The sequence below is a fragment of the Egretta garzetta genome, unplaced genomic scaffold, assembly GCF_000687185.1.
Source record: "Egretta garzetta isolate BGI_Z169 unplaced genomic scaffold, ASM68718v1 scaffold45, whole genome shotgun sequence".
NCBI lineage: Eukaryota > Metazoa > Chordata > Aves > Pelecaniformes > Ardeidae > Egretta > Egretta garzetta.
This window is the reverse complement of record NW_009260028.1, coordinates 9,660,213-9,685,632: the sequence shown is the minus strand read 5'-3', so window position 1 is coordinate 9,685,632 and position 25,420 is coordinate 9,660,213. Positions and strand designations below refer to the sequence as shown.

At 37.8% G+C, this 25,420-nt stretch overlaps 1 protein-coding gene across 3 annotated transcripts in view; it reads right to left on the bottom strand.

Moving 5' to 3' along the window:
• Positions 1–25,420, bottom strand: part of TTC3 (tetratricopeptide repeat domain 3) — a 66,843-nt gene that overhangs the window by 22,868 nt on the left and 18,555 nt on the right. For all 3 annotated transcript variants that reach the window (XM_009640912.2, XM_035896410.1, XM_035896409.1), the window contains exons 13-27: positions 24,826–24,949; positions 21,569–21,623; positions 16,886–16,946; positions 14,408–14,474; positions 12,159–12,296; positions 11,056–11,136; positions 10,259–10,371; positions 7,833–7,959; positions 6,096–6,218; positions 5,818–5,919; positions 5,049–5,141; positions 4,290–4,354; positions 2,750–2,886; positions 1,687–2,001; positions 741–1,004 (exon numbers count right to left, since the gene is read on the bottom strand). In XM_009640912.2, coding sequence (XP_009639207.1) covers positions 741–1,004; positions 1,687–2,001; positions 2,750–2,886; positions 4,290–4,354; positions 5,049–5,141; positions 5,818–5,919; positions 6,096–6,218; positions 7,833–7,959; positions 10,259–10,371; positions 11,056–11,136; positions 12,159–12,296; positions 14,408–14,474; positions 16,886–16,946; positions 21,569–21,623; positions 24,826–24,949 — 1,865 coding nt within the window. The remainder of the gene's footprint in view (positions 1–740; positions 1,005–1,686; positions 2,002–2,749; positions 2,887–4,289; positions 4,355–5,048; positions 5,142–5,817; positions 5,920–6,095; positions 6,219–7,832; positions 7,960–10,258; positions 10,372–11,055; positions 11,137–12,158; positions 12,297–14,407; positions 14,475–16,885; positions 16,947–21,568; positions 21,624–24,825; positions 24,950–25,420) is intronic.

The window sequence follows — 25,420 nt, the reverse complement described above, 5'->3', positions numbered from 1 at the left end:
CCAGGTCCCTCTCGGCAGAGCTGCTTTCCAGCAGGTCAGCCCCCAGCCTGTACTGGTGCATGGGGTTCGACCTCCCCAGGTGCAGCACTCAACACTTGCCCTTATTGAATTTCATCAGGTTCCTCTCTGCCCAACTCTCCAGCCTGCCCAGGTCCTACTGAGTGGCAGCACAGCCTTCCAGTGTATCAGCCACTCCTCCCAGTTTTGTGTCATCAGCGAACTTGCTGAGGGTACACTCTGTCCCCTCATCCAGGTCATTGATGAACAAGTTGAACAAGACTGGGCGGAGTACTGAGCCCTGGGGAACTCCACTAGCTACCGGCCTCCAACTGGACTCTGCCCCACCAATCAGAACCCTCTGAGCCCTGTCGTTCAGCCAGTTCTCAATCCACCTCACTGTCCACTCATCCAACCCACACTTCTTGAGCTTCCCTATGAGGATGTTATGGGAGATAGTATCAAAAGCCTTGCTGAAGTCAAGGTAGACATGTGCATAAAGGTAAACTCACGTGCTGGTTGTGGCACACGAAACAAACCAGCAGAAGGTAACCCAAGAAAGGCTGGCTTGCCTTTTGAGGCTGCATTGCCTTTTAAGCACTGAACACAGAAGATCCCATATAACGAGGCGGTTACTAGCTTGCTGAGGTTTCAGCCTTTTACAGATCCCATCAAATGAGGTGTAAAACCAGACAAAATTCAATGCTTGTAAGAATTTTATTGCAAGACCTTTGTGTACTTACCCATTTTATCAAAGAAATCATCTAAAGCTTGATGAAGAAGTGGAAAATTTTCTCTGTTGTCTTCTAACAGCCATATAAAACAACGGGTTTTCTCTAGAGGTGGTTTTAAGAAATAATCACGAATTTCTTTTTCTTCAGAACTAGTTGTCACATAGTCAAATTTACTACCATACTTCTCATTCCAGAGTGTGGTTAAAATAGAAAGGTCAAGCTCTTTTAAAAATTGTCCATATTGAAGGAGAAAGTTCTTCGTAGCTGTCAGACCTGAAAGAGATGAAAAAAAAAAAAAAAACCACACCCAAACCCCCAACATTTCATTCCAGCTTCAGAGTTTTAGTGCTTACAAGTGTGAGCTCTAAGAGTACATTCCTCTGCAAAGAGGAACAGTTTGTTCTAGAAATTAAATGTACAATAGCTGAAACAGATTATGTAAAACGTTTTGTATCTTGGAAATGCAAACAAAAAATGATAAACTGAGTCCATGTAAGTTTTACTCTTAGTCAACAGCAAATTATTGTTTGTATAATAAATCTATATAAATTCCTCAGAGGACATGGATGCAACAGAATGGAATTAAGAACCCAAATCTTGCCCAAGGTTTTGGCATCTTATTATTTATACAGGTATTATCATTTAAGCCTACTGAATTTAAAGACATGAAAAAAATAAATCTGCTCAATTTTCTTTTTCCTACATAGACAAAACCCTGCCCACAATAGAATGCTTCACTTGCAGAGACACAAGAGGTTTTTCCTGTGTTACCAATGATCATACTTCTCTAGAAATCCAGGCTAAGGATCGAGTAAATGAGAAAGAAGAAAGCTTTACTTTACCATTTAAAGTTAAGAAAGCAAGTCTGGAAAATAGGAAGGCTATCTTTTCATCTGTAAACTGAACAATTATGACAGGGTAAGGTCTTCTACTATTACATAAACATATAGCCTACCCAGGTTGTTAAGATGTTTCAGCCACTTGTGTAATTTGGGATCCACTTCTTCCAGCTCACTCAGCACGTGGATAAACCCCCTTGTTTTTACTCTGTTTTTTTCCTGAATTAAGTAACTGATGAGCTGCTCCATCACTTCATGTGACATGCTGCTAGTTTTGGAATATGACGTGTAATCCTCCTCACTGATTACAAACCATGAAAGTAATTCCTTTAATAGTTTGGAAGCATCGCGAACAGCTGTTTTTATTTGCTCAGCGTTTCGACTGATATGCTGCAGGACTCGATCACCAGCATATAAATCCTGAACATAACCTATAATGGGATTTAAAAAAAACAAACAAAACAAGATTTCATGTCTGTTTACCACAATTAAAAAGATCAACTTTAAAGTACAGATAATTTGGACTAAGTGGTGGTTTTAATTATTTGCTTTATCACCACACTGAAAGTTACAGAATATACAACTTCCCATATAAACTAGTCTTAGCATTATGAATTTGACACAACATTGTTTTAAATTCTGTTTATGCAAACAAACAATCCTTAGCACCTTAACTAGATTTCAGAAAGAAAAAAAAAAAGATTACCTGCCAGTTATAGTAGCTTCAAGCAATTGTCTATACAGATTTATCTGTGTGGGTTGCATGCCAGCCCTGATGCAGGGCAGTTTATGCAGTTAGCATATCGTTCTTTCTTTATCTGAGATGCAGTTCTTAATTTTTTTTTTCTCTGTAGCAATGTCCTAACTTGTTGCGCATAAAGATTTTTCTCAAGCCACTTTTAAATAGAGCCTGTGCCATCTTCAGGCTGCTTCTTCATGAACCAGTGAAGCAAGAATAAAGGTTTTCTACAAGGAACTTAACCATATACTAACACCTTGCAATTATTTAGTAATTAAAACCAGAACTGAAATAAAGGTAATCTTCAATAAAAATGCAAGTCTTTAAGGGAGATATTATGTTCGATATTAGTATTCTGCTATAATTTGACTTAGGGCATTCAGAATGTTAATTATGCTACCTCGTGATAACTTAGAACAATAATCTATACTTTCACATACCACTGTGATGACTGTGTTGAGACGGTTCATCTCCTGTTTGGTTTTCTTCTACTTTCTTTTTAGCAGAATTCCGTGCCTCTTCTCGTGCACATTTTCTTCGTAATTTTTTTTCTTGTTTCATTTTTAACTTCCTAAGACTGAAAAAAGCAATTAAGTGGTGAGCCTAACGTTGGTTGAGGTAAGTTGCCGGAGGAGTTAGGCAAATCTCAGTTATTTTTCATGTCTTGCAATAGCTATAAGCCCCATTCTATCATAAAATACTATGCTGAAAAGTACAAATTCAGTAAAGCTAGTTTTCATTTAGAATCACCACAAAATTTCATACAAGTTTCATAAAGATGAAGTACGTAAGTGTAAGAATATCCCCAACATGCAATCATTTTTACTCCCATTAATGAGGTCCAAATTAGGATTAACTTAACTACTACCAGTTTTTTTCTTAATTTATAATTCAGCATTTTGAACCAAATATTAACATGTGATTTCCTTAACTTTTAAAAATCAATTTTTTTTTCATCCTCTCAGCAGGATTCCTCATTATTTATAACCTTACTTGACCAAAAAGTATAAAGTCAGTTATGTCAAACACATGTGCATCAACAACAGAACTGTATTATATATAGTTTTTATTTACACTTTCTAAACATTCACACAAAGTTGGTTAGAAACTAAATGCTGTGGAACAGTAGTGTTGAACTTATGCCACACAATACCTCTCCCATCCAGCTAAAAGTCTTGCTGAATTTCTTCCCTCTAGCAAGCGGAAGGAATAGAATGGTGCTTGCAATCTCAGACTGAAAATAGAGGTGGTATCTATCTACCTATCTAGACGGATGTGCAGTGAAAGTCAAGGGTAGACACTCATCCATTAAGAATAATAACAGACAAATTCTTTTAGCATTCCAACTGTTAAGTGTCTTAGCACAAATGAAAGACATGTATGGAGAGCAAAAATAAAGAAAGAGTCCTCAAGTTCTGCACACAGTGTCCAAATCACACTTTCCCGCATGTTACTTCCCTGCCTGTAGATTTCATAATGAAATTAAGTTTCAGGTATAAAGACTTAAAGATGACCACAGCTATTTATATTCAAAAACTATTGGTTCAAATTGCCCGGAAGTCAATGATGCAATGGGCAATTCATCCCTCAATACAGAAGTGTGGGAAACCAGATTTGCATCAACACATATCCTGTATATCTGAAAACGGGTTCCTGTGGCCAAACTGCAAATGTTGTTTTAAAAGAACTGTATGATCACTAGAGAGGTACCAATAATTTATTCAGCAATACCAGTTAATGCCCTCCTGTGCTTGTTATGAATCTGTAGCTCTGTATCTTCTTTGACAAGTTAATTTAAATGCTGGATCATAACATATTTTATCAGACTTTTTAGTTTATCAGAGGCAAAGAGCAAGAATAGCTTTCCAAAGTATTTATGGTATGTTAGCAGTTCTTAAAAAGGCATGAAAACCAATCCTAAAGAAAAATTTGTGTTTTCTCAGATTGATTCGACTTAGTTTTAAACAGTAGAGAGCTTACCTTGAACATTTCTGTTTAATACTGGCTCTTGGTGGTTCCTTGGTTTTTGTGATTTTTTGTTCAAACTACCAAAGTAAGTGACATCATATTAATTAAGTTTGGGGTACAACGCAACATTGCTGTACTCAAAACCCAGGAATATTTGATGCTTTGGAAAGCAGCAAAAGTAATACTATAAAAGACTATAATGCGGCCTACAAAAGCCTCATGAAGGTCTACCTAAAACTATCTTCTATCGCTACAACTTGGTATACAGCAATACTTCTTTATCTGTAGAAAAGACAGGTTGAAAGGTACACAAAGTCAGGAAGAGCTGGAGGCTGTTTTGCTTTACCAGTGGTCAAGAAGCAAACTACAATCTTTCAATTTTATTTTTTTTTATTCCCCCCCCACCCCCTTTTCACAGACCGATACTGGTCTGGGAAGAAGCATCCATCTTCCTGTGACTCTGTAGAGAGTAAGAGCACTTTCCGAGTTGAACTAACAGTTCCTTTCGTGTCACACAAGCTAAATATAAAACAAAGCTCCAGTTCCCTTCCATGACAATTCTAACCAATATCATAAGGTAATACCTGATCCACGAGAAGAACAGGTAAGAAGAGAACAGGTAATTAATTTTCCTAAATAATTTCAGATTCTGTAGTTAAGATAGCATATTACTTATGTGCTTGCAGTTACATTCTCATCGTCACTTTATCTCCTTTGCTAGAATAAATATTTTAAAGATTATTTTCATATTTTGCATGAACATTTACTTACTTCGCATTTTACGAGACCAGAAGAACTGAAAATAACTATTTTTGAAATAAGGCCTGTACAATCAGGGGTGAAGCACAATTCTTGAAGAAAATCCTGTAGGAGAAGATGATACACACAACAAAGACATTTAAATTCATGCAAAAACTATGTTCTTCTACAGATTAGTTTCTTAACTGAGGTGACCAAGGTCATTAAAGCTAGCACAGTCCTAAACTCTTACTGGATGAGGAAAGCACGTGACAGCTGACTTGGCAAGGACTGTAAATCAAAAGGATCCTAGATCTGTGGCATATACCTGTTATTCCCAAAGCCAGAACAAAGCCCCTCCTCCTCCTCCAACTTCATGTTCAAGAGTAAACTTTAAGTATAGTCTTTTATGAGTTCATATGATGCCTGGATTTCCCTTCATTTGATACTGGCTGCTGCTAACTTATTTTGTAAAATTCTTTTAGACAGACTCAATGTTGAACCGTTGCTTCAACGGCAAGACTGTAGAAGCAATAAAACTTCCATATGGGAGGACATAAATGATGCAAGACAAACAGGCTAAGCATACTAAGCCTTCGTACAGACAGGCCTTACTTCTGTAGACAACAGCAAGCTTTACCCACACTAGCAAGACACTCCTCTTTCCTGTCTCTCCTCCTGCCATTGTCATGCAGGTGGGACATCAGGCTGTAGCACTGCACTTACCAGAAACCAAGGGAATGCTATAATCTTGACTAAAAAAAGAAAAACCAAAATGCTTGTTGTCTGACACAGCTCTTACCTTATCATTTTTATCACTGTAGTTTGTTGTTTTCAACTTTTTCCAACAGCTGATATGAAACTCCACTCTACATTGCTGACAGCAAGTAATACGTATAAAACCCTAACATTGAGAAAGAATATGAATTTAGCATCTTTGAAAAAATCCAGAAAACAGTGCACAACTTAACAGTAGATAGGATAGATGGTGTGTTCAGATAGCTCTTTAATAGGAAAAGGGGCAGAAAACATGTAAACATGAAGTTTTATTTCCCAAACCCTTTTAAACTAAAAATTTACCTTAAAGTCTGGGTCTGTAAAATATATTTGGATTTTGGAGTGGCCATGGCATTGCTGGTATCGACAAATTGCATCTGGTTCTGGAGGGAACTTGCATTCCTCAATATAATTCTTTAAAATTAACTGAGAAAACCAAAATTATATAAGACAAATTGCACAGAAACCAGAAAAGATTCGGTATCTACTTACAAACTTCTAGGGAACTCTGCAGTGAAACACATCTCTTTTTGAACAGCAGACAACTAATACCAAAAGAACAACTGTTTTCTAGTGAAAGCTATGGAAGACTGTCCTTTTATGGCAAAATATTCAAAAGCTTGTTTGAACTGCTATCAGCTAAGTACTCACAGCATCCCTGTATACAGGTTTATCATGGACCAATGTTTTACATGCTGACCAATTCCAAACACATAAGAACATAACAAGTTTTCCATTGCCAAAATGATGAACCAGATTACTCAGATAATGTGATGAAAATGGAGTGCCTGCTCATTTCCATCATTTCCCAGCATTTCAGGAGCGCCTCACCTGGGATCTGCAGTACAGGATCAAGTACATTCCCAGGGGCACCTCAGACCTGGCCCTGCACTGGGGCCAGTGAGATCTCCCAGAATAGCATCCGAGGTAAAGGCATTTCAGTGGCTTTATGTAAAGTCAGTTCAAGTCCCACTGGGTTGGCACTGAGCCCAGATTAATAAAACATTATTAGAAACAAACAGACCACCAGTTACAGCCTTTCAGATATTTGCATTATGCCCTCCAGAAGTCCCAGACCACTGATATACTACTGTGGCCAAGACTACTGTGGTGTCAGCTGGGGGTCTATGAGAAATCTTTAGGTCAGTTTTTGTTTAGGAAACAACAGTGCAGCTGCTTCTACCAGCAACAAAACAGGTCAGTATACCATAGCCAACTTCATATGCTGAGTAACCTAGCATGTTTTACTGTGTCAAACTGCCTCCACGCAGAGGAGCTCATGTGTTTTGCCTCTCATAGCATGGTTTATCTAGAAACCCTTCACAAATAACAGTGACTCAATTATAGTTTAAAAACAATAACAATAGTAATAGTAGTAGTAGTAATAATAATAATAAAGCTGTTCAGCATGAGAAAGCAATTTGTACTGTCAGAACCACAAGTTAAATTTTCCAAGTCAAACAGGGAATTTTACCATGCAACTCACACTGCATCGACCAAGGACTACATGGTCAAATGCTCCTATTTATTTTTAAATATAGCACGACTGCTGAAATTTTCAACTTTGCATTTTTGCCAATTCAAATTTTTAACCGGTTCTGTCTAGCATTATATTGTGTATAGTATTCACATCTACTGAAAGTTTGGTACCATGCAACTAAGAAGTTAACACATTATGAAACACTTGGAGCAGATTAGAACCATATACTTCGGTAGAAATACTCAAGCATAGAGCCTGACACAGAGCCCCCACCCTCGTGCTACAAGGTGTTCAAATTTGTTATCGCAACAAGATTTCTGCTCTACAAAGACCAGGCCTTGGGGCTCACAGCACTCTAGACAATGAGCATCAGTGCTTGCATTGGCTGCTCCAGGCTGAAACCTCCCTTTTGCCCCTCATCTTTCTTTGTCCTTGATAATGGGAAGGCAGGGAGGAGGATGACAATTTTTTTTTTTTTTTTTTTTTTGAAAGGCCATTTGACAGAACAGGTTCTTCTGCTTTTTTTTTTTTTTTTTTTTTAAAAAAAAACAAACACATACCTGTAAATTTTCTGTTCGTGTCTCTTCAATGACTTGAGATGTTGTGGGCCAAGTTAATACTCCAGGTACAATCTTGTGATTAACCATTGTTTGTGATTTCATGAACTGATCAAGTGCATCTGAAAATCTGAAGTTTGAAACAGGTACAACATGTTCAGATCATGTATTAATAACTTTTACAAGGCCTCTAATACTTTCACGGTTCATTTTATGATCCAAAGGGAAAAAAAAAAGGTAACTCTAAGAGTATGTGGAATGAGAGAGCACCTGGTTCATTAAGTTATCTGTTTAAGGACTCTTCAGTATAAAAGACTTGAGGTGCGAGCCAATAAGCCAGCCTGGGTAAGGAGCCCAGAGTCCAGGCACAGATAGGAGGCAGACGGAGAGCCTGCGCTGACATTCAAGGGACCCATGAATGTGAGTATGCTTCTCAATCTAAAGAGTGAGGGCACGCGTATGTTCGCTAGTGTCCTTCAACCCTGACGAGCCAGGGAGGAGGCCACAGGACACTGCTTACCCGTGCTGCTATTTTACATGAGTTCAGGTAGTGCTATGCATGGGAGCTGCTCTGCCTGGGCTAGTCTGGGTGGCCAGCTGAGCTGTCGTGTGTGTACACACACCTCTTTGGGACACACGTGCAGCCTCTCTACAGGTCAAAACAGCCAAAGGAAACAACAGCCACATCTGTGGACTGGGATGTAGACACCTCCCGTGTCTCAGACTGCACCTGGCCACGCTGTGGCAGTGGGAAGGAGGAATCCCCTCTCAGTGCCCAACACTCTCTGCCCAGGTGCTTTTAGGTGTTCCACATGAGGAGGGTTTAATGCTTAGTATCAAACTTGATTTATTTGGCATTGTATTGGTTTACATGGCAAAGTTGGGCAGGGGCGTGGGGACCAGTACTGCAGGGGTGGCCTCTGTGAGGAGAGGCCGGAGCTGCCCTATTCTGGACACAGCCGGTTCCAGCTGGCTCCAACAAACCCACCACAGGGCACAGCTGAGCCCCTCGGGCAAGATGGTGGCACCTCAGGGAAAGCACGGGTAAGAAAGCACAAAACATACTGCACGGCTGTGAGGAGCAAGGAAAAAAAAAAAGCATGAGAAACAACCCTTCAAGCACCAAGGTAAGGAGAAGGAGGGGAGGACATGTTCCAGGCATGGAGCAGAGACTCCCCTGCAGCTCCGGGAGAGGACCCCGCTGGAGCAGGTACCCACACTGCAGGCCTGGAGGTCCCCTGCCTGAGCAGGTGGATGTGGTCTGAAGGAACCACGGCCAGTGAAGAGGCCCCACACTGCAGGAGGGCAGGAGCGCTTGGAGAAAAGAGCAGCAGAGAGAAGCTGTTCTGGACTGACCACAGCTCCCATTCCCCCTCCCCCCCGCGCTGTTCAGGGGAGGAGAGGGTAGAGGAGTCAGGAATGAGGGAGTGAAGTCGAGCCTGGGATAAAGGGGAGGTAGGGGGAAGGTGATGTTGTTTTTTTACTTTGTTTTCCCACCATCCAACTCTATTTTAACAGACAATAAATTCAATTATTTTTCCTCAAGTTGAGTCTGTTTTGCCTGTGACTATGATTAGCAAGCGATCTCCCTGTCTACCTCAACCCCTGGACTTTTTCCATCTTATTTTCTCCCCTCCCTGTCCCATTAAGGAGGGGGAGCAGGAGCGCAGCTGGGTGACGGTCTGGTAGCCAGCCAAGGTCAACCCACCACAGGCATTATGGGGGATTTTGATTAAATAAAGCAGTACAGTGACATAATGAAATCACAACACAAGCACAACATAGCAAACGCAATACACGGTTGAATCAATACAAATGCAATTCCCATTACCGGTCTCTATATGCTTACCATCAGGACGCTGGGAAGAATTACTGCCAGGAATACATGGGTTGAAGCCAGCTCAAGCCCTCTGCTCTCAAGTTTATTAGTTGTCCAGTTTCTGCACTTCATGTTCGGCTGAGCCACGTATACACCCCCCTTCCTCTCCCCCGTGCTGGTCTGGCCAGCTCAGGAAGACATTACTCTTTATCTGTCTCAGGCAACCCAATGACTCACTTGTGCAGCCGCCTTATCTAAAACCAAGGTCACCCTCCAGTCTCCCTGGTCTTGAGATAAGTTAAGCTTTCCTTACAATGCATTTTTCTCCCCCGAGATCATCTTTTTTTGCCATTCTTCTATGAGCACTCCTCCACTGCAGGGGTGGGTAGGTCGGTCATACCTCTGTGCCCTGGAGTCCACTCGATTCAGTGGCTTTCATTACATCCTTAGCAGTAACAAACTTACAACAAAGTTGTAATAAATCGGCCTGATGTATTAATTTAGTGATTAACCAAGAATATTTTAAAAACAAAACAAAAAAACCCACACGTGGTTTCTCAAATGAAAATATTTTTTTGTATCAGATACTGAAGCTTTATGTTATACTGACCTGTTTTGTCTTAGGTATACTTTTCCAACTCCATAGTAAGCCAAACAACCAAATCTTTCTTCCTGGTACTGTTCAATTATTTTCTTAAACTGGTCTTCAGCCTTTTTCAATGCCTTCAAAATAAATTTAAGACAAAAATATGTGACACTTTGCCAGAAGCTTTTTGCTTTTCCTCTGCTTTTTATACTCCAGTAGAGTGGGTCAGTATGCCCTATTCTTTGATCAGTCTTATGAACATTAAAGGGAATTAAACAACCTTATGATCACACACAAAGGCTTCCCTTTTTTTAAAAAAAGAAACTTATTCTGTAAACATGGGCTCTCTGTGAAATGTTGAAATTAAATGATTGAGCTCACTGAGCTACAAATACCCAGACATTTTAAAAATCATTATAAGACACTGAGTATTTTTAAACACTGCAGGAAAAAAAAAACCCAGACCCCAAAACCCCCCAAACAACCCACTTGTCTGTTTTGGTGTTTTCCAGAACCAAACCCCTTCTCTTTCTCTTGTTTTAGAAGCAGAATGTTCATGTTAGAAAGACTAGTATGTAACCACATTACAACACAGTAGAAGAAAAATAGTTGCCTATACTTCATTAATAATTAAGAATCTCATTTGAAAGCTTATTTGGTAGCTTAATTTATCCAAAACCATTAAAGATCTAGTCTCAGATATTAAACTGTATGATTTTCTAACATAATGTTGTATGTCTGTTAAGAAGAGACAAAAATGGATGACCAACTGCCTGAACTAGAATTTTGAATAAAAGCAATATAGTGGCTTAATACCATACCTCAGGCTGTCCTATTCCAAGAAGAGCAGTGGCATGTCCATAGATGATTACAACATAATTAATAATACGAAGATTCAGTTGCTGCAAATAGAGTCAAATTATAGTAGTAGCACCGACAAAAACACTTCGCTGGTAACTAGAACATTACTGACTACTGTCAGTTGAAGATCTTCACTACAACAGAGATAGGAAACTCTGTTCTCATCCTTCTTATCATAGCCTCTACCCAGTTCTATGTTACAATTAGCATAAAAACTGAAGGTTAACCACACCTTTACTGCTGGTCATTTGGCACCCCTATATATTTCAAAGTGATACATCCTGAAACATCTGCTTTTAGAAATGCTCTAACTACAGGCCTTACTATGTCAACTTCATGCAGGGCTGTGTGTCTTTGCTATTATGTTCAGAATTGAGCAGACTTTTTTTTTTTTTTTTTAAAATAAAAAATGATCTTTTTCTTCCCAGGAAACCAGGTCACAGTTCCAGAGGGACTGGTGTATTACTTGTTTAGACAGACTTGTTGGCACTGCTATAGCCCTTACTAAAACAGGAGCCTGAAACACAGGAATGGATGTGCACACACATTGTCATGCAAAACTACTACAGTACAATAATTTAAAGAAGTCTAGAATGACAAATGGGGGTCAGTGGCTGATTGGCTAGATACACATACACAAAATTTCACAGTATTTGCCATCAAAGAGTTATCTGACTTGAAGAATATAAAATCTTTTTACCCTACATTACTATGAATAAAGGTTAAGATGACAATGGACAGGAGTTTCTTATCAAATAAGATATTTGATAAGAGTATCTTACGTTACTCTTGCAAGACTATTATTTCGGCAAATATTTTTTAGATTGTATCTAGAAACGCACATGTATGATGAACATTACAAAAATACATCCTAAGCTACTATGCTGTTCTCATTTGCAAGCTCCTTGGCATACATATCAGTGAAGCACTTGGCATTGTAGTCAACGTCACAGGCAACAACTCAATAATAATGAGTATTTTGGTGGAAGGGAAGAATGAAACATGATATCGAAAACATAAACTTCAATTATACTATTAAACTAAGTTATTCCTCTCAGTTTACCTTTAATTCTGAAGGATTTAGAATGCTCAGCAATTGTGAAAAGGCTTGTTCAGCACTGTGACACCTCTGGTCCATCAAGGCTGTATAACCGTCATAAACAAGGGATTTAATTGCTTCTGGCAACATAGTTAAATCCACCTAAAATATTTAGGAAAACAGTAAGTCCAAAAGAAAATCGTCTTTTCCTTTTTTTCTTTTTTCTTTTTTTTTTTTAAAAAAAGGAAGCAAGCTATTTGCTAAAATACTTATCCAACAGACAACTTAAAATTCTGTACTTCCTAGAGTTTTATCACAATTCCACTTTTGAAGCAGCAAATCAGGTACATTTTTAGAAGTTGAATTTAGAACAGAGTTTTATAACAACTTAAGATTTTCCTTTCCTGGACCTACTGCTGCTAATCTCTTAAAAATCTAGGGTTTGTTCTGAGTTTAGATCCTTTTCTCTCCAGAAAGTTTCAAGTCCAGTTCAAGCATCATTTTAATCCTTCTTACATATAAAAAACCCCCAAAGCTCAGAGTTATGCTTCTCCCCACTTGTACACTCTATTTTGTGTACAAACATTTTTGAAAAAACAGAGAACTATTTCATTCTGCCTACACTTCCTCTCCATCTAGGTTAATAGTTAATGTTAGAAGGTTTCAAGAACGCATTATTAGCCTTTCACGACAGATACTTCCCAAAGTCTGCGGGAATTTCCAGCAGTGAGACTGTAAATCAAGACAAGCAGCTACACAATTAGGAACTTCTGTTCTCTTGATCTGTTGAAACACTAAAATAAAACTAGCTTTGGGAAGCAGATCATTGTGCCAGGGTAGAAACAATTCAACTATTTAAAAAGCTCTTCCAGCACCTACGCCTGCAATCACAAGCAAAAAAGCAAAGAACAAGGAGGCCCACCTGTGTATTTTAGGCCACTACCTCATTTCAGTATGAATTCATCTTCAGTATGAAGTAATCCTGCTTTACAAACTTTTCATTAACTCCCCTTTTTTTCCCCTCCATATGTTAAAACTTGAGCCTGGGATTCTGAAGACAGGGTCATGGGCAGGGAGAAATTGAAAGAATGGGAAGATTTGGGAAAAATGCAACACAATACTTTTGAGTTGCCTGATTTTTTTTAACATTATTCTAATGCTGTATTTAATTGTATTCCTGTGAATTGAATTAGGCTTTTGACATACTAAATTTAATGCATGTCCTGAATGTATTTTCCTGAGCATCTATGATTTTTGATCTTACTTTGTTTTCAACCTGTCAACTGACCAAAAAGGACAAACATAAGAGAATACCCATGATCTAATGACAGTTATAAACAAAAGTGGCAGAGACAGTGGAAACTACAAATAGATACAGAAGAGACCAAAATGCAGAAATGAGTTAATGAAAAAATGATTCAGACTTATTTTAATTTCTTAGAACTACTGATGCAAGGTAATGCTGTCAGAGCATATAGTTACAGAACAGAACAAATTATATTAATGTAATGTTAAGCTATGTGACATATGAAGCAGATTAAGCCAACTAAAAACATTACTGTCAGTACTAGTAATGTATTAGCCTTACAAAAAAATAAGTATTTTAAAGAAATTAAGGGGTCTTAGTGCAGGCAGAACCTGCACCTCTCCTGAATCCAGTTTTCTCTTATGAGGTAATTAATCAGAACAGAGAATTCTGGTATCTACTTCCCCAAATTAACAGAGAGGAAATGACTAATTATGTATGTCCCCATGATTTCATTCAAGAGCTTTGGGATGTTCATAATTCATTACTGATATAACCTGAGAAGGAGAACTCTCAACTTATGGATTTTACAGCATTTTAAACAGCCATTCAACAAAATGTTCTATGATTATTTCCAAATGTACATATCAAACACAGGAAAAGAGATTTAGTCAGAACTTTCAGAAGGGTATTATAAATTCCTGAATGATTCCTAGTGATTTTTATAGGTTTTTTTTACAAATTAAGATATAAGGGAACATATTTCTAGCTAAGTTACTCTGTGACTACACTGAGTTTTGTTACACTAATTTCCAGTGTGAGGTCTTACAGGAGGAGAAGCAAAAAGTTGACTAACAGCAACAAGACAGTGTAAATCAGTGTAGTCACATAATCTTTGTCTCATGATAAAAGGCAGGCTAAGCATGAAGTGGTAAATTTTTGAATGAATCAAGGTTTTTGGACAGTGTTACTAGAAGGCAACAAATCATTTATGCTTAAGGTCACATGCTAATCAACTCCCAGTTACCTGTTGCAGAGTACAGAAGAGGTTATCTTGAATGGCTTTAGACTCTATCTTCAGATCAAGGTGATCTCTACAAAGAACAGGACAATGGCATCAAGAGTTTGTACATGTACTTCATATGCAATCTTATTTTCAAGAAACAGAAATTTCTGTGCTTTTATCAAACACATCACATTTGCCTATATGCTAGAGATCATTATGGCACACTTTCACGATCACAATAACAAGCACTTAACACTATCAAGGATTATGATGCTATTCATATAGTTCATATACTTCTGGCTTGGGAATCACTAGGGCTTCAGAGAAGGAGCAGTCTCCTCTACCATTTTATTTGTTTTCTTTTATCTTCTCCACCTTATTCTCAGCTGAGTTGATCTTACGAAGGGGTGGGATAGGTGACTAGAGAACTTCCTTACACCAAAGGCAGCAGTATAAGAAGGTACTTAGGCCTCTTTCCCCTTCTCTACTTTTCCTAAACTCAAGATCCTTTGTCCTAGCATAACAACCACTTAAAATCAAATACACGTAGCAGCTTCGCCTAGTGGGGGCAGGGAGAACAGAGGAGAGCAACAGAGTTGTTCCTCCCAGCTCTTCCTTCCCACTACTGCAGCAGAAATGCCATGCACAACTAGAGAAAGGAGAAAGTATAATGAAGAGACAAAGTATTGCTTGATAGTCTAATCTAAATCCTCAATGCTAAGATTGCCACTCAAATCCTTAATGCTACTATATTGCCTGTTGCTAACATGCGTTCAGTTCTGGCCTACATTCAAAGGCATAAAACACTCATCATCTGAGATAAAATTCTTTACTGTGTCAGAGGATTCCTTGGATTTTTGGAAGCCAAGCAACTTGCTAATTACAGAAATGGAGATAAGATTGTAACTGAGCATGTACCTCACTTGCGGAGAAATACCGTGGGTTTTTTAATAGGTCTAATAAACTCCCCTGTGAGAGAAGCAATTTTTGCATATGGTTCAGTTATTTTAAAGAGGATTTGTTCCCATAGTGAATTCTAATTTTTCCTCCCCTTAAAAGTGAAAGGAGAAAGAAGTCAGTGGCAACAGAGTTAAATAATATAAATGACCTCTCCTGTGACAAAAGTTTCAATTCTCCTAGCTACAGTGGTATTCAAAAAGAGTTATGGACAAAAGAATTTTACTATAGTAAATATAGATTAAAATATTTGGAGGTCACACATTGATTAGGACCAGTGATAATCAGGTTCAGCTCCCAGGTTTCCTAAAGGCCTGGACTCTTCTACATGAAAGATCTGCCTTTAAAAATTATCCCTTACTGGAAACTTTTCTGTTTCAGTATAAACAGCTTATTTTGCTGTACCCCTCATCTGTTTTTAATCGTACTAAACAGAACTGAAAAACACTAGCTGAAGAAGCATACAAGCAAGAAAGTACAGTCAAAGCTTAATTTGTCTAATTTCACAGCTCAGGTTAAACCACTGAAAGCTTCCACTCTGCATGGCCTTAAGCAGCAAGTTGTCATTTGCCTCAGTCATCTCAGAAAGCAGTAACAGTTCTTTACTCCTTAACTATCTATTAGATGAGGAAATACATTGGCAAATGGAATCACCTATAAACGCAGCAATTTTCCCAAACCTGTTTGGAGCATGTTGGCCCCGTTATCACTGGAAATAATGACTTCTTTTGTTAAACCTGTTTTAAATGTTGTAACAGATGGAAGCATAAATTCTGTCCATAAAATCTATTGTGCTTTTTATCTAAGCAATTTAATTTTGGCCCCAAACCGTCAAACATACTCATTTATGTTCAGTATATTCCACTGGGAGCATTCATGTACTTAAAATTAGACAATTATATGCTTTAAGTGAAGTTTTAAGTCTAGAAACAACTAAAGGACTCTAAGGAAAAGTTCTTTTCTAGTATTCAATTCTGAGACTGACTTACAATGCTTACCTTACAGTCAAATCTCTTTTTCTTAGGAAGCACATGAAGTGTCAGAGAAGTTTTAAAAATTATTTGGTACACAGAGTAAAACTAGTACAAAGAGGCCTTGAAAATAAGACAGAGCTTGAGTTATGTTGTGGTGTAAGTTTGAATGTAGCAATTGGAACAAGATTCCTATTATCTTTTGCTGGAAAGGAAGCACTTTTTTTTTTTTTTTTTCCTTTTATAACGGCTATACTATGTGACTTACTTTTGGGCAACAGTTTTTGAACAGCGGTTATTAAAATTATGCCTTCGTTTACTAAAAGCCAACTGAGCTTTGGAAAATATTTTGTTTTCAAGTAATAACTCAGGCTCTTTGTGAAAACTGGAATTTCGTGAACTTTAATCAGCTACCTTAACATGAACTATATCCTAAAGGGTATGTAAACAATGTAAACAAAGCAATTAGCAGAGAGCAAGCAGCAAGTCAAAGCTCCATTAACTCCTTTTTAAGTGCTATATAAAGTAATGCAAAATAGTAATAAATTAAAAACTAAATACAATTTCTTACCTTGCCTTTTCAGAGTCACCAGGTTTGGTTTTTGGTCTTCCTCTGTTTGGATGACTTTGGCCTGTAACAAGAAAAATTACTTCAAAACAAAATGATCACCACCTAAAACACCTAAAAAAGGAGAAAAAAATGCACTCGGAACTCACATTTTGCTTTATAAATGATAGATCTTAAGCATTTACAATAGCAAAAACTAACACAGCTAAGAAGTTTTTCAAAAAGCCACCTCTGAGTGTTACAGTATGAATTTGATATTATTTTTATTAATTAGTATATAATTTTATTAATCGTATAAAGGGGAAGAGATACTTCAACTAAACAGAAGAATCTTAAAATTCGGTAAGAAATGATCTGACTGTACAATATTGTAACAACTATTAAAGTAGACTACAAGCTAAAGAAATCAGTATGTTATAGAAAACCACAGTTGATAACTAGAATTTTTAAAGGGAGTAATAGATCACAATGGATGTTCCAGTTTGACTACAGAAATTTTACAGAAAGAGTCTGCTACTTCAAAAATACATAGCTACAGGAGTTAAGTTCAACCCATGTTAATCTTAGAAATGTAAAAATGAGTCAGATCGAGATAAATGTCCCTGATTGCAAAATAAAAATATTTGACATTGTGGAAATACTGGATCGCAAAGACAAGAAAGAACCTATCATCTGATACCGATTCATTTCTAACTCTGAAGCTTCATGTCAAAGGCCTAACACAAAACTTTACTAATATGCTTTACAACTTCAGAGATCTAACGCTGTTGTTGATTAGTTACAGGGCTCTACAAGCCGAGTAAACAATTCATTAGTAACAAGGGAGAAGAAAACATATTTTAATGCTTTATTGTAATTGCTCAAAACCGGGAAGCCACGCCATTAACTGCAAAATAATCTTTCAACCATTTTCTGTGGAATTACAACATTAGCCATACTCATGATTAAGTCAAGAAGTTTTTGATTTTCAATAATTTTAATTTAGAACTTTACAAGGCTTTAATGACTCCACAGCAACAGTGACAAAATCCACTTATAGGAGAGCTGCCTTCTAGTAACCAGACGGTTAGACAAGCAAGGCAAAAAACAGCATTTCTGGACAAGTAAGGAACCAACAAGCAACTGATGAATTCAGTTGAACAAGTGCTGAGCACCATGTGTTGCAGGTGTTCCTTATTACACATGGTAAGTTGAAGGGGTGTGGAGCAGCAGGTTTTTTTGCTAGTTAAACTTAACTGATGTTACAAGGCATATTAGAATGCCACCTTCTACCTCAGCTACCTGTTCCAAGAGGTGATAGTTCCAGCTACAATCTTTCAGAAGCAGTTTAGGAGGCAACTGTGGGTTCCTAGTGTTGGACACAATCACACAGACAACATACGCAGCACCTGGATTCAAGCTATTCGGGGACTGGAACCCCAAACTAAGGTACAGCTACCTAAATCATAAAATATTACTTCATTCATTAATACACTTACACTGAACTACCATAAAATCAAATTTGAAAAAAGGAGTTATTAATTTTATATATAAAGTTTTTGTAACTATCTATGCTTAAAAAAAAAATGTTTATTTCACGATGCTCAAGGAAGTATTTTAAATTATTAGATACAAAATACTGAAAGACACTGATTGTGGAAAAATACAAATCTACCAATCTGAGTAATCTCATTCAAGCCAGTGGGATGTCTCATGTACTCATTTCTCAAGTTAAATCGTATGCATACGCACTTCACGCCTTGTGCCACAAGTAATTTTTCATTAAAAGCTACTTAATGACATTTCACTTAATCAGAACAAAAATCAAGCGTCACAAAGACTGAACACGTTCAGAATTATTTCATGACCCATTTCTTGAAATTGTCACACAGAAGTCTGAATAGGTGTTTGTTGAAATAGTTTATATGCATTAAAGACTCCAAAGCTACACTAAAAATCATCACAAATTCTTCATAATAGAGAAGTTCCAATGATGGAAAACAATAATCCTTTTAAAAGCCAGAAGACACTTCAAGCATATAATCATTTAACCATTTAGAGAGAGATGTATTACCTTTTCTTCATTGTATAGGGTCCTTTCCCTTAAGGAACCTACCTATCGTTCAAAACAAAACCTTAACGAAGATAAAGGAATAGAAGCCTTCCCTCTCACCATCAAAAGAAAGAATTAATCGGCATTATTTTTTCATTGTATGATCTAATTTTAAAAGCCATTCAACAAAAATTATTTCAGAAAAGTTTCCTACAGAAACTACTACTCCTATATTCCACCCAACTTAAAAAGATACTACTTTCAAATTTTTAAAAAATACTTTTAAATAAAAGTAATAAGCAAATTCTGCTGAATTATAGTTAAAATACTTAAGGAGATATATTAATTGAACAGCAAACATGATTCACTTACCCCTCAAACATTTTAAAATACTAGTAGAAGTAGTATTGCTTTTGCTAGACATTCCCATTAGGAGCAAACAAAGATATTTAACAGATATGTACACATGCTCAAAAAAATAGTACATGCAGACGAAAACTGAAATCAAAAAGGACAGTAACTTTAAGATAAGAAACGGTGGCATAAAGTTCCTTTACATTAGATACCCTGCAAGTCTTAAGCCTTTAAGTGAACAAAGGCTAAGAAACAGAAAGCTATTCTTCCCCACCCACAGTAAACTTACATCAGCCAGTCATTCAGAGCGTAACTCCTCCTTTCAAATCAAAGCCAAATCAAATATTTTCTTCTACATCAGTACTGACATAATGAGGGGGAGAGGAGGAGGAAGAAGGAAGAAGAGAAAAACAGCCCATGGAATCAGCACGGGGTTTTTTGAAATTACTACGTTCAACAGAACATTTCATAGTCCTATGATCTCTTTAGCCTGGAAGAATTTTCAGTTCTCTCCCAACATTCAGCCTTTCATTATTTTCATATTTCATTATCCTTCTGACACCCTGCCCCTTCACCAATATCTGCAGCGCAGACAGACTGCAGACACCCTGCCCTTGACTACTATCAGCAGCACAGACAGACTGCCGACACCCTGCCCCCTGACCAACATGGGCAGCACAACGCTGCCCACATTAGTCATGTAAAGCACAATTCTCTCAAATCCCACTGCCGTTGGTGGAGCCAAGGGGCAGCGCAGCTCTCACCTGCATTCAAAAGGTTTTTGCACTATTTGGTCTTGCCACCAGGTGACCTGGACACCAAGTGTCCCTGGCTGTCCACTGGAGCCAGGGCATCACTTACAATCCTGTGTTTGCTATCGGTGATTGGGCAGGTCACTGTATGGGCATGTAGTTGCTGACCTTTTCCACTGATTCAATAAAGCTTTGTTTTATAACATGTTGCCAGACTCCATTACTATTCGGACCACACCTTCTCACTCCGGAAAACGTCTGGATTCACTTAGTTGTCACTTGCTTCGAATGCATTCAAAATTCCTCAGCTCAGCCTCTGTGCATTTCTTATTTTGCCTCTTCATGCCATCTACATACAGTTCCTCAAAACTGATTCATCCTCCAGAGTTTGACTTCCCCTTGCTGAAACCCTTCCCTGCTTTCTGCAGTAAGTTCCTTTCCACACTTTATAGTTTCTTCCTTTCCTTTTTTACTGTAATACCACATAGCATCTTTTCAACAAATTCATCATGACTCTTCTTTTGCAACCTCTCCCATATTTTCCATTTCCCAATACATCCTTTAACTCTTCAAGATGTTAGCATATGTCCAAAGTCCACAACAGCAAGATCAATTCTCCTACTGCTCATTTTAAAATATTATTTTGCAATATATCTCCACTGGCTTCCTAAAATAAAATTTTCAAGTGTTCTGCACTTGGGCACCTATTCAGATAAGTATTTAAGTATGTTAAGTCCAATGAACAGTATGGCTGGGCAGCAAGGACTTCAGACCATGGCACGGCCAGGACTAGAAGGACCCACTGCCTTGGAGGTCACAACTTTAGACCGTAAGCATACAGCTGGTCCAGATCCAGTAGCAATATTCCATACAAACATTATAAATAAGAACAGTTTCTGAATGTCAGAGAAATATCTCATCCTTTCTTGATTACAGCAGGTTTAGCAGGTGATAAAAAAACCAAGCAAAATTCAGGAAAAGATTTCACTTTGAAGAGCAGAACTGTTCGCACTTCACTTTCACCACAGAGAAGTAACTCTGGCACTGTGGGGGTTTTGAGGGGTGGGAGTTCTCTCTACAAAAATAATAAATCACACCAACTTATACCTCTTAAAGTTTGTAGCTAAAGATCCACTCTGACAGGTATTTCATGGCCTTCTTCCTGTCTAACTGCAGTATTATTAAGGATCTATATGGAGCTTTTAGTAATCACAAATTTTAGTAATCAAAACAATTTAGGTCCTTTTAGATCCTACATCTGTCTCAAAGAGAGAAAGCATTTCTAGCCTGTGACTCAGCATCCTACTTTTTAGTTCCAGTTTAAATTCTGAATTCATCCACGTAAAGTAGATTGAAACTACAAAAGCATGAAGGAAATAAGACAGAAATACAGAAGAAGCAGCATCTAAGTAACAGCACGGTAACAGGAAAAGAAGGAAAACACGATAAGCTTACTGTTGTGAAAACAACACAAGATACACTTTTGCTTATTAGTAACAGCAAGGGAAGAACTGACTCAGACGTGATAAACAGCAAAAACGAACTCACTTGGTGGAAACTCCAGAGACCAGCCTTTGCTTTCTGTCCTTTGGATGTCAGTCACCTAATGACAAATACATTAGTTTTACACAGATTGCAAAACCCAAATAGATATTACTAAATTCAAACAAAGAAAAAAACTAAGTCACTAAAATTTAAAGAAAGAAATCACACTGATAATCCAATATATTACATCTTCAATCAAGAGGTAAAGAAAAATAATTTCATTAATCAAAGTGTATTTGGACACTTACACTGTTTTCCCCCAAATTCAGATCAGTTTATATTATCTACTAGTCTGACAAACACTAGCCTTTTTTGCAGTAATATTCATCCTAAAGGAAAATAAATTTACACAGACCTACAGTATGAAGATTTTCACAGTGTAAAAGCACATGAAATGTTCTGTAAGACAGTCAAAAATCTTGAAATGCTTCTTGTGTGTTCTGTAGATCGCTTTTTCAACAAGTTTAAGTTTCATTTCCTTCCCTTTGCCCTTGCACATTGGTTTCATTTTCCCCACTAATGAGTCACATTTTTTTTGCTGCCCCGCCCTGCCTGTAAAACCTGAAAGGGTTTTTTCACATGTGCATGTTAAACTGTTTTAACCTTGCTAGTAGATTTGCATTATTTATCATCTTGTTCTCTGTATTATATAGCTTATTTATAACACACTTTATAGGCTAAATTATAACAAACAATTTATTAATTAGCTTACAATAATGATGGTAAAGACGATCAGAAAGAGGTACAAATGTTCCTTTTCAATTAATAACTAGTGTGAAAGAGAAGAACTGTCTGTAAGCAAATTGGGGGCAGATTATTAATTTTTTAATTCCATGCCGTTACAGCAGGACTGTCACAGTCTGCACACGTCTAGCAAAGGAAACCACTCAGGAAAGTTTATGCGTGGGAATGGTATACAGGCTCCCCATGATACTTGACATGAGATAGACACTAGGACAGCAACAGCTGGGAAATTCCACTGACATCCACTAGCAAAAAACACCTAAAACAAGGTAAGCACCAACAAAATACCCCAACTTTCCACTTTTTTTGGAGCGTGTGTTTGATTTTTAAGGAATAAAAACATAGGTACTGGCTTTGGCTGGGATAAAGTTAATTTTCCTCATAGCAGCTTGTATGGTGCTGTGTTTTAAATTTGTGATGAGAAGTGTTACTAATACAGGGATATTTTAGCTATCGCTGAGCAGTGCTTGCAGAGCATCAAGGCCTTTTCCGTTTCACACACTACCCCGCCAGTGAGCAGGCTGGGGGTGCACAAGAAGTTGGGAGGGGAGACAGCTGGGACAGCTGACCCCAACTGACCAAAGGGATATTCCACACCATATGACATCATGCTTGGCATATAAAGCTGGGTGAAGGAGAAAAGGGGGAATTATGCCATCTGTCTTCCCAAGTAATCATTATGCGCAATGAAGCTCTGCTTTCCTGGAAATGGCTAAACATCTGCCTGGAGGTAGTGAATTAATTCCTTATTTTGCTTTGCTTGTGTGCATGGCTTTTGCTCTGCCTATTAAATTGTCTTTATCTCAACCCACGAGTTTTCTCAGTTTTACCCTTATGATTTTCTCCCCCATCCTGCTGAGGGGAGTGAGCGAGAGGCTGCATGGGGCTGAGCTGCCTACCAGGGTTAAACCACATCATAATACATTGCACCTTCAACAGTTAAATAACCTTCTAAAAGTCAGAGGTTTTTGTTGATGGATTTCTTTGGTTACCCTTCACTAGCATGTATCCTTAGTTTAATTATTTTTCAGGAACAAAAATCAATCATGAACAGAGAACAAAGTTTACTCTATTAAGCTTCTGTGATGGATGCACTCAACTCCTTGACCAAACTAGTGGTAGTTTGGTTCAGGCTCCAAAGGAGATAAAGGCCTAGGCCATGACCTTCTCTAGTTCCAACCTGGTCTTTGAAAACCCACACAGGGACAAGGTGACACGGTGAGCTTTGATCTATATGAGCTTGGAAACCAGAACATTGATTAACACATAAATAGCAGATGGTTCTTCCAAAACTAATTTGGTCAAGGAACAAAGGAAATTGTGGGACAAGGAGTCTCGTGCTTACTTTTCCATTGCATGTAATTTGACTACAAGCCAACCACATTATTCCATAAGTATAGCCTGAGCGATCTCGCCTTGAGTTGGGACACTTCATAAGGTTACCCCTCGAGGTTGAGAGGCCCCTTTACCAACTGCAGATCTTTGGTAAATGACCAATATCGCACATAACCTGGTATCACAGGCCAATAAGATCTTGTATTGGTAACTTTGAATCATTACCATATCCTCTGTGCAGTGAAGTAATAGGTTGAACCTTGCCATCAGAATTTGTTAAGCCTCACTTTTTTACAACACCTTACTTCAATAAAACCACTTTTGCTGCTACCTTTGGCAGTGGTTCTTTAAGCAGTCTAAATCTCCCCCATGACAGCTTCACTTTCTCTTTTAAGCCTTCCTCACCAAAAAAAGTTAACTGAAGTAATCTAATAGAATATTTGCACTTGTAAACTGTCTTTTAAATTGAAAGAATGAATCTAAAGAATTACAAAGGGCTACTAAAATAACACAAGTCCATCTTGTATTTTAGCACTATAGTACACTTGTTTTAAACATGCAAGCCAAACAGGTGTTTGAGAACCACAAAACCCTAGTTTTAAATACAATCCAGTTAAGCATACTATTTAATGAACATTTTTCCCATACAAAAGAAATCTGTCTACAGAGCATGAAAATAATGGTGTATAACCATGCAAATACATTAATGTCACAGTACCAGTGCAAAACGATGCTCCAGTATAGCAAAAGCCCTACGTATGAATTAACTTTGGCTCAAGCATCTTCTACTACAGCAGTACACGTTAACTGAATCCTCTCCTGAAGCCAAAGGGAAGCCCACATCCAACTGCACATTGACAGGCAGGACTGGAGAGTTGATTAAATCAGACATGACTTCAGTCTCACTTTCAACAAACCTGAAGAGACTCCTCTCCTCCTCGTAACATACAGCCTCCGCCTCCTCATTCAAGCAACCACCTCCCACACCCTTTCAAATTCAAAGTTCCAAACATAGATTTGGCAGTTGGATATTACAGGAAAAGTGCACGTGGCTGAGAAAGTACACAATTGTTAAACTACAGTGGCTGCAAAATTGCAGCCACAGCATTAAATAGCACATTCCAGGATGATGAAAATCAGCATAGTGTTAGTTTTGTAATGCTAGCTGTATTGTCACTTACCCTGGTATCATGTTTTTGATGACAATGATGGTCTTTAGGATCAGACTCTGTTCTCTTTGTGTCTGTTTCTATTTCTTTTTGTTCTTGAGAGATTATTAAATGAGCTTCTGAAGAACTGCAGTCTCTGGTACATAAGAAGAGAGAACCGTAGTTCTTCTAATGTTGATGACTTTTCCCCGTATTTAAGACACATACCAAACATATCATGAAAGAAACAAAAGACAAATACAAGAAGTCTGCCCCTCGCAGAAGTGTAATGGTGTAAGCATGTTTAAATGATTTGATTAAACATCCATTTTTACACCTTTAAATTGCACAGTCCAAGGCTATGCAAAAATATAACAACAAAAACAAGCACTATTTTCTATAAAAGGGTCAGGAACTCAATTATTGTACTTTGATTTTTTTTAATTACAATTATTATTTTTTTATTAAAAAAAAAAAATCTTGCCCAAGGCCACATTTTATTTGTGCAATATAGAGAGGAAACAAATTTAAGTTCCTCCAGAATTTTCAGGTTGACAAAACCCTGTTTATTAGTTTACTTACTGTATAGTTTTTGATAGACAGATAACACATCACTACAAGTAGACCA